This window comes from Ammospiza nelsoni, chromosome 3 (assembly GCF_027579445.1).
Source record: "Ammospiza nelsoni isolate bAmmNel1 chromosome 3, bAmmNel1.pri, whole genome shotgun sequence".
Taxonomy (NCBI): domain Eukaryota; kingdom Metazoa; phylum Chordata; class Aves; order Passeriformes; family Passerellidae; genus Ammospiza; species Ammospiza nelsoni.
In genome coordinates this window covers 70,285,674-70,294,028 of record NC_080635.1, presented here as the reverse complement: position 1 = coordinate 70,294,028, position 8,355 = coordinate 70,285,674, and the positions used below count along the sequence as shown (strand labels likewise).

Below are 8,355 nucleotides of genomic sequence, written 5' to 3'. Positions count from 1 at the left end.
AGGCAGCTGAGTAAGTACCACAAAGTTGAAGTTTAAGAATAATAGATATAAAAAATATTTTTTTCTTAAAAGGCAGCATGCCTCTCCCAGCCAAATGAAGGTACTGTTACACAAGAGAAACAGTTTTATATCGATGCTGTAAACTACCTAAAACAAAATGACTGCTGATAGAAGTTCACATGTTACACAGAGGAAGATAGATACTGCTTTCTGATAAAACACAAAAAGGCAATCATATGGGTGGGACCAGTTACTAACACAGTATTTTACTTATTATTAAATGTACTGCTTAATAAACTTGTTAAACTTGACTTCAAAACCAACAGCATGTCCTAACAGAAGAAAAAGAACAAATTTAAAAAAATAAAACAAATTATTTGAAGAGCTTTGGTTACACTGTTATATATTTATTTGAGCCTTAGTGCAAAGGAAAAATTCAACATTATAGGCTCCAAGGCAAATCAAATACAACCACTTCATGGGACATTTTGACAGACATCAGGCACAGATTCCAAAAGAATTTTTTTTTTTTTTTTTGCTGTAATGCCCATTCTTTTTTATATCCAGGTTAGAAAATACTTTGAAAAATTGGAGCAAAGGCTCTGGCATTCATTAACCTCAGGTACAGCTATAAATAATTTAAACACTACCACTCTCCCAAATCAGAAATACAATAAACAAACTGAACTGCCACTATTGCTGCAGCCATCAAATTGTGCCCACAATTTGGTGCTGACAGCAGCACCACCCATCCCTGCAGTTATTGCACGAATTTCTCCATCCACTTTGGAGTTCTCCAAGTTGGAATTTGTTTACATCCATCTATTTCACGGGAGTAATATTTTAAAACTATTTCTTGAAATTCCCAACACAGTATATTCATGTTCTTCAGAACAGTTTTTGAGTAAGAGAACCCACTGGTTCACTCACTGCTAAAACAGATTACCTAGAAAAAACAACTTTTACCTGACAAAGTTCCTGTAAACACCTCTGTATTAAGCCATAGCAAGCTCTAGACCAGTATATCCAGCATTTCCAGTGACTTGACTTTACCTCACTTCTCCTCTACAAAACAAAAAAAACACTAAAACATTAGAATGAAAAAGGAAAGGAAATGGTATAATAAACAGAGAGTGAAACCTTGTTACCCAAGCAGGTATGTAAAATTAGCTTCTGCAAATGTAAGATTTGAAAAGCAACAATTTTAGTGGTTAAAGTGTGCAAAAGACTAAATATGCCACCAGTTTCAGAGAAAACAGAATACTGTAGCCATCAATAATTACTATTCAAGTCCAGCACTGGCAGTTTGCTGCTTTTGTTGCCATTTTAGATCCTATATATTGCCACTTTCTCTGCATATTTCATGCCTCTTTTCTAACAGATGCCAGCAGCATGACTTTTCAGTGGTATAGAAAAGATAGGAACATTTTTGAAGGGTTCCTTCCATCCCAAGTCTGAATATTATGTGGAATTAAAAGTAATGTTTTAAGCAGAAACATAAAATATTATTTGAAATTTTATCTATCAAAATCACCTCAAAAAGATTCAAAATCTCAGGTTTTTGTGAAACAAATATAAGAAAATACCATGCAAGGAAAGTGTAGCTATTCTACCGATGTGAAGTACAAAAGCTTAGGAACAGAAAAACACAGCTTCAGCCCGAGACTGAAAGAAAAAACCACAGATTTTTCAAAACCAGAGTCCATACAGTGTCACACAGCCCTGCCTTGTCATGTTTGTTAATATCCTTGCTTAGAAGTCAGACAGCATTTTGTTTAACTTGTGTTGCTCTGTATCATTACACTAAACCATAATTAACTCCTCTTTTGTGCCGGCCTCATTCCAACACAATTGTACCCACTGTATACCAGCAGCAGCTCTCAGGTTTTGTTTTGCAGCTCAGCTGTATTTTTCTTGGATGTTCACAAGATTGGCATTTGACTGGATGCGCTTGGCTAGAAAGGGAAAAATTATATGAAAATTAAACACAAAGAATTCCACAAAACTAGTCTCTCCACTCCCTCTATTTATCCGACACAGACTTGCAAACAGCTTTCTGTTCACATCCAGAAACTTTAATGAAAAGATATGGCTGAAGCTCTTTCCTACCCTTCTTCAGGGGACAGCAGCAGACTAATAGTTGCTATTAGCGCCGTCAGCACAGCTGCAGGCAGATCTGGCTGGGCCTCCTCTCCCACAAGAGCCAAGCAAATCCCTGGCACCTCCCAATCCAACAGAGAAATGCCAACACCACACCACTTACGCAAAATGAGTATTCGTTTCTTCTGCTTCGAGTGAAGGAAGCTACTAAGATAAAAAACAATAGGTAGGAAGAGGATAAAGGATGAAACTGCAATCACTGGGACTGTATCACTGCAGGGAAGAGAACAGTTGAAAGTCCTGCTCCAAAGCTTCCGAGTGATGTTCATCTAAAAGGAAAACAGAAGCAAACCATGAAAGCAAGCACATGCAAACACTCAGGCCTCAAGACATGCAAGTGTTCAAGTGCCACCTCAGAAAATTGCACTTGAACAGATCTCCCCCAAAAGCAAACAAATACCTGGAAATGTTGAAACAAACTATTTAGATGGAGCCAAGATTTCACACCAAAACTTTTACAAGCTTCAAAAACATAACTGTACTCAGACACATGTAGACACTGCAGCATGCCTGTTTCTCAAGAGCTCACTGATAATCTGTGAGGACAGGGCTAATCCCATACTTTTGAGGAGCATTCCTTCAGCCCAGCCACTGTAACCCCACAATATACCAAAGCTTTTTCCAAACATATGTTGTCAATGCTGAGGATGCCTAGAAACAGCTGCTGTAATAAGGAATCAATTAACACACCAGCTAGAACAATAGCAGTAAAGCCTCACATTAAAAGCCAGATTAAGAGATTTATTTTTTAAAATCCATCCCCTTCACAGTAAAAAGAAATGAAAGTGCAGCTACTCAAACTGGGATGGGTTCAGGAGATCAGTAGCTTCAGTCACACTCCTGTGGCACTGCCCAAGGACAGGACCTCACAGGACAGCCCCACCAAGCACCTCCCACCACGGGGCACCTGCCCGCCAAAGGCACTGCCCCCTGCCCAAAGGAAAAAGCAATCCTAGTATGAAAAGCACAAATGGCTCCGTTGAATAAAGTGCATTAGCAAACACTTACTGCATCTTCCACGTCAATACACAAGTGTGCAGAGTGAGCAGATTCACCACCTTGCCTGTTCAGCCTCTGCAGGTGGTTATACAGGTTATTCAATTTCGTGTAGGTTTCATTGCAGTTTTTGCACACTTCTGTGTAGTTATTTGGTGACAGATCGATGCCTTGCCCCTGGGGTTATAAAACTCTGAATGAATGACAGTTTAAAGCATTTAAAAAAAAATTGGTTCAATTTGTTACTGCTGACATTGACAGAGACAGATTGTGCCATACCAAGCGATCATTTCCATCTGTGGCCTTCAGCACTCCATGAATGCAATACAGGACACTTGAAAAGAAAACTACAATCTCTGAAGATATTTCAACCCAGTAATGGCTGTACCAGCTACCCACTGAGCACTGGGTTAAGCTCTAGTTTAATCACTTGAAGTTTTCAATAAGACAGTCCACACTGCTCCTGACCAAGGCCTATAAAGGCACATTTCTTAGAAAGCATTAATAAAGAAGCAGATAGTTTCCCCAAAGATTATCCCATGCCCATTGAAGTAAACCTGTTTTACTTCTGGATGATCCTGAAATCCGTCCAGCTTCTGACTGAAACGGAATATGCAGTTTCTTAAGGGCATTTTCTCTGAAGACAATTACCACATTTATTTCACCAAGGAAGTTGTCTTTGCAATATGGCCAACTTCTAACTATAAGTAATTTTAACAGTCAAAAGAAATGCTACAGGAATTAAAGGTGCCTAGTCCTCCTGAGCTAGTCCATATTATCAAAGGCTATTTAAAGACTGAATTTCTACATAAAAAAGACAACAATTCTACAAAGCAAGAGCATGCAGACATGCTGGTTTTTACTATGTAATTATCAACTATTGTGAATTCAGAAATTTTGATGTGAAGTAGCATTGCAATTACAGACAAAATGAAGTCAAGGTGAGTATCAATTAGAATTAATTTCAGGCACGGAGTCTGTAAACAACTGCATTTTACCCATCATGGATTTATCTGCCTACAATTCACAAACTCAGCAGCAGTTTATTTGCCTAGTCTGCATCTGCAGTTTATTCAGCATAAATAAAATTTCAGTAGCAGTTAGAGGATTTAGTGCTTCTCTTAAATACACAGCATAAGATACCTGAAGATTATGTTCAAAACATGTCAGAGATTTATTGAATAAATCCAGGAATTCTTCAGTAGAATTTGATAATCCCTCACTGTTATTCTTTAAACAATCTGTTGAAAAGAAAGAAAAACATTGGGATATTTTAATTTCTAACATTTCCACAGCCAGCAAGCCCCAGACACTCTACTCCTGCAAAAAGAGCTCTCAGCTATAAAGAATGAGTCTAGTCAACACTGCAGTTTCCTTATCTGCCTGCCACTGATATCTCAGACCTGCTGACCTAACACTTCCATCAAGAACACATTTCAGAATTAATTGGCCTTGATTAAGTGAAAGATGAAGACTATCATCAAGAGCTTTCTGAAGAGGGGGACTGAATTATCTTTGGACTTCGAGATAAAACAAGACATTACTTTTATTTCCCAGCCTACAAATCTGGCTTTGCCCAGCAACAGTAACAGCCATTTTGTGGAAACAGAAGCACCAGCAGCAGAGATGAAATGGAGAGCACCCAGGAAACAGCTAGACCATGAACACAATAGTAGAAATCACAATGTAATTATTATTCTTTAAGAAAAGAGCTGAGCTTTTTACCAGATTTGACAGAGACTCTGGGGCTTTTCTTCTAGTCATGAGCTCAACCCTATGTTACTGCTTCCATCCATCCTACCCTACTTCAGGCGCTCTAATCAGACAGACCTTTAAAATCAACATTATTTGAGGAATTTAGGAGTTCAGCAACAGCACCATGAAAGCAAGCCAACGTCCTAGGAAATTCTCCTGAAAGTACTAAGCACCATCAGTAGTTTTCTGATGGACTACTGCCCTCAGATTTTGGCCCTTACAAAAGAAAACACTCTTGGAGTGGCTATAGCTCAGGATTTGTGTGTTATCTACTGGCTGTATTCAAACAAACACCCACAGTTTCTGATCTGTGCAAATTTCAGGGGCTACATCACCACAGTAGCATGAGAGCTACAGAATGAGTCATGTACTTGCGCAGTTGGCTGCCTCCCAGGTTTCATTGAAGAACTCCGAAAGGGTCACAACTATCTGCAGCCTGTCTGAGGTCAAGATGCTTTTGGCACAATTGTGGCTCTCAGAGGAATTCTAGAAATAAAAGGAAACAAAAAAGGAAGTGAAGAAGTGTTAAAAATACAAAAGGAGAATTTTTGAAATGTATTTTACACAAGCACATCTAACACAATCACAACAGATCACATGGATATTTCTGGAAAAGGCAGAGCAGAAGTGATGGAACAAAAGTCTTTTGATTCTCCAATTCATACTGTGAGCAACACAGCTTACAGCACACAATCTCTGCAGGTCTACTAGGGCCACATGCAAGTCAGTCAAAAAAATATGGCAAAAAAAAGAAGAGGAAAAGGAAAAGGAAAACCAAGCACACAGCCAGGACCTTCTCTGCCAGGTGGCTCATGTACATCCATTCCTGGGCCATGGCCCGGGGGCCAGCTCAAGGCATGTCCAGTCAGAGAAGAGGACAGGGTCGTTCTCATTAGACAAAAGGAACAGTTGAGGGAGCTGAACCAGTGGAGTGGTCTCAAACAAACCAAACCCAAACAGAAACAGCCTCCAAAACTGCTGCACCAATGTACTCTATGAGCAGCAAACTTCCCCCAGTGCAGCATCACCAGGAACAGAGCCCTCTGTGGAGCAGTGCCTGTGCTCACTCACCCAAGCACATGCCCAGGCCAAGCTCTCACCTCCCCAGACAGCTACCAAGCTCATCTGTCTCAGTGAGCCATTCAATGCATCCCCATCCTCAAGGCAGGCTCTGCCACAACTCTTACCACAACTTATTCTCTGGACCAAGATCTTAAAAAACACACAGCGACTGTAAAAGCAGTTGCAGAACAAACAGGAAACATTCTGACCAGAATTCAGATACAGAACCATGACCTCCAGTCAGCTGACTCCTGGGCTCTAGCTCCTGGTGTCTGGCTGCTAAATTGACTTAAGCACCTCTCAAAATTGCCAAAGCTGTCAAAAGCCTCTTTGATAAGTGGTGTGGGGCACAGAAAAAAATAATCTCTTTAATGAGAAACTTGTTCTTTACAGTGCTTTACAAGAGATCCAGTTTCTGCCTCACTTAGTTAAAATGGGGAGAGAAGGTTAAATAAGAACTTTCCCTGGAGGTTCAATTGCAGAAGTCAAATATTGCCACATCTGGTAACTCCCACACTCGCCCGCTTTCATTTCTACTAAATTACAGATATGCAAGAATGTTGTTTATGCAGGAAACTCTGGTTGCTTCACAAAGGCTGTTAAGCTTCCTCACCACCTGGGCTCACAAGTTCCTACTTGCACTTCACCAAAACTGAATCACATAGACCTAAATAATTCCTTAAATAAAGTTTGCCTAATTGATTCTTTAATTAGCCTGGTGAGGAGGATTTTATATTTCAGAGCTGTCCAAAACTCCAACTGGCTGCTCCTGTCACACGGCACTCCTAACCACTGTTAAGATAGAAACATCAGACACCTGATTAATTAATTGTAATCAGGGACTGAGGTTGCAAGAGGCCAGCTCCTTTATTCACCTAGTTAGTTAATCCACACACAGAAGGAAAGCCAACAGAAGTGCCTTCCAGACCACAGAGTGGACAAGTCCTCCCAGGCTGCTAGCACTCAAGCACAGAAGCTGCAATGAGTTCATACATATTCTAAGTACCACAATACATCTGGCTACTTAATCCTAGCCAAAATATCATGGTAAAAGTCCCCAAGAGAATTACACATTCAATTTCTCACTTTCACACCACCTAGTCACTGGTGTGAAACAGCTTCCATAAAAGAAACAAATAGACCGCAAGTTTGCAAACTAAATCAAGAGACCACTGGCTACATATTTGCCCTGGAGAGGACAATTACCAAAGGAATATGCATGCACTCTTGCAATATAAGCACTGGGGTGTTGAGGGGAAATAGGAAAACAACCCAAAGCTACCCAAAAGCAGCACTGATACTTCTCTAATGACAGGAAACTGTGCACTGTTATCACCTGGGCTTAAAGAGCAACAGATTTTTTTCATCAATGGCAATTCTAAATCTTGGAATTCAGAAATCCCAAGACTGAAAGTATGATCCAGGGTACATACTCCTATAAACTTGCTCTCTGTCCGTTCTCTTACCAGGGCACCCACTTTTAGCCATCATCACAGAACAAAGGCCCTTTGGTCTGATTCACTAATGTCATCCTCACACTATCCAAGGAACTAACTTTCACAACTGGATCAACTCCATGGAGGATGTAAACAGAAGACCCAGCTTCAGTCAAAGTTCTCCCAGCAGTAAGGAGCATTGACCATGCCAGTGCTCATGCTTTCTACACACTCTCCCATCAGCTCTGGAGGCAGAACACCGTGACACGGCTCCTCACAAGATGATGTGCCTCACTCGCCACAGCTTCACAGACCACCAGTTTTCCGGGAAGTGCCAGGCAGCCGAGCTCTAGCAGCGTTTCCCATTAGTGCTCATACAACCTGCGAGCCAGGGCACATCAGCAAGAACAGCTCAAGTTTTTCCACTCGCACGGCTTTCTCCGCAGGTGGAGCCGCTTGCCCCCAGCCACGCCGGGAGCGGGCGGCACGGACCGGGATCCCACCCGACGTGCTCCGGCACCCAACTCACAGGCCTAGAAGCCTCAAGGAGAGGGGCCAGGCCCCGAGCCCGCCCCGGCAGCCACGCACCCTCCCCCGCCCGGCCCCACGGACGCACCCCGACGGCGCGGGCGATGCTGCCGTACTGTGCGAGCAGGCGGCGGTAGGGGCCGTGGCAGCCCTGGCACAGCCGCACCGGGCGGGCGCGCTGGCCCAGGCAGCCCGTCAGCGCCGCGCTGCCCTCCGCGAAGGCGGCCAGCAGGCTGCGGCACTCGGGCTCCAGCTCGGGCAGGTCGCCGGGCAGCCCCGCGCTCCACAGCTCCTCCGCCAGCTCCTGCGCCAGCTCCAGCGCCGGGGTCTGGCGCGGCCCCGCGGCGGCGGCGAGGCCGAGCAGGGCGAGCGCCAGCGCCGGCAGCGGCGCCCGGCACAGACACCGCGGCTGCGCCAT

At 43.0% G+C, this 8,355-nt stretch overlaps 1 protein-coding gene across 1 annotated transcript; it reads right to left on the bottom strand.

The window, feature by feature from the left end:
* Positions 1-386: 386 nt before the first annotated feature.
* OSTM1 (osteoclastogenesis associated transmembrane protein 1) lies at positions 387-8,355 on the bottom strand. Its single transcript, XM_059468575.1, has 6 exons — positions 8,026-8,355; positions 5,283-5,397; positions 4,300-4,397; positions 3,169-3,333; positions 2,264-2,429; positions 387-1,955 (listed from the first exon to the last, which is right to left on the bottom strand). The coding sequence occupies exons 1-6, from the start codon at positions 8,353-8,355 to the stop codon at positions 1,900-1,902; spliced, it is 930 nt and encodes a 309-aa protein (XP_059324558.1). The 3' UTR covers positions 387-1,899.

What these genes read in the sequence shown, in the direction of transcription:
- OSTM1 (XM_059468575.1), bottom strand. Translation starts at nt 8,355, where the DNA reads ATGGCGCAGCCGCGGTGTCTGTGCCGGGCGCCGCTGCCGGCGCTGGCG. An exon ending in GTTTTGAACATAATCTTCAG is followed by an intron (nt 3,334 to 4,299) that starts GTATCTTATGCT and finishes TTATAACCCCAG; the next exon opens with GGGCAAGGCATCGATCTGTC. An exon ending in GTATTGACGTGGAAGATGCA is followed by an intron (nt 2,430 to 3,168) that starts GTAAGTGTTTGC and finishes TTTTCCTTTTAG; the next exon opens with ATGAACATCACTCGGAAGCT.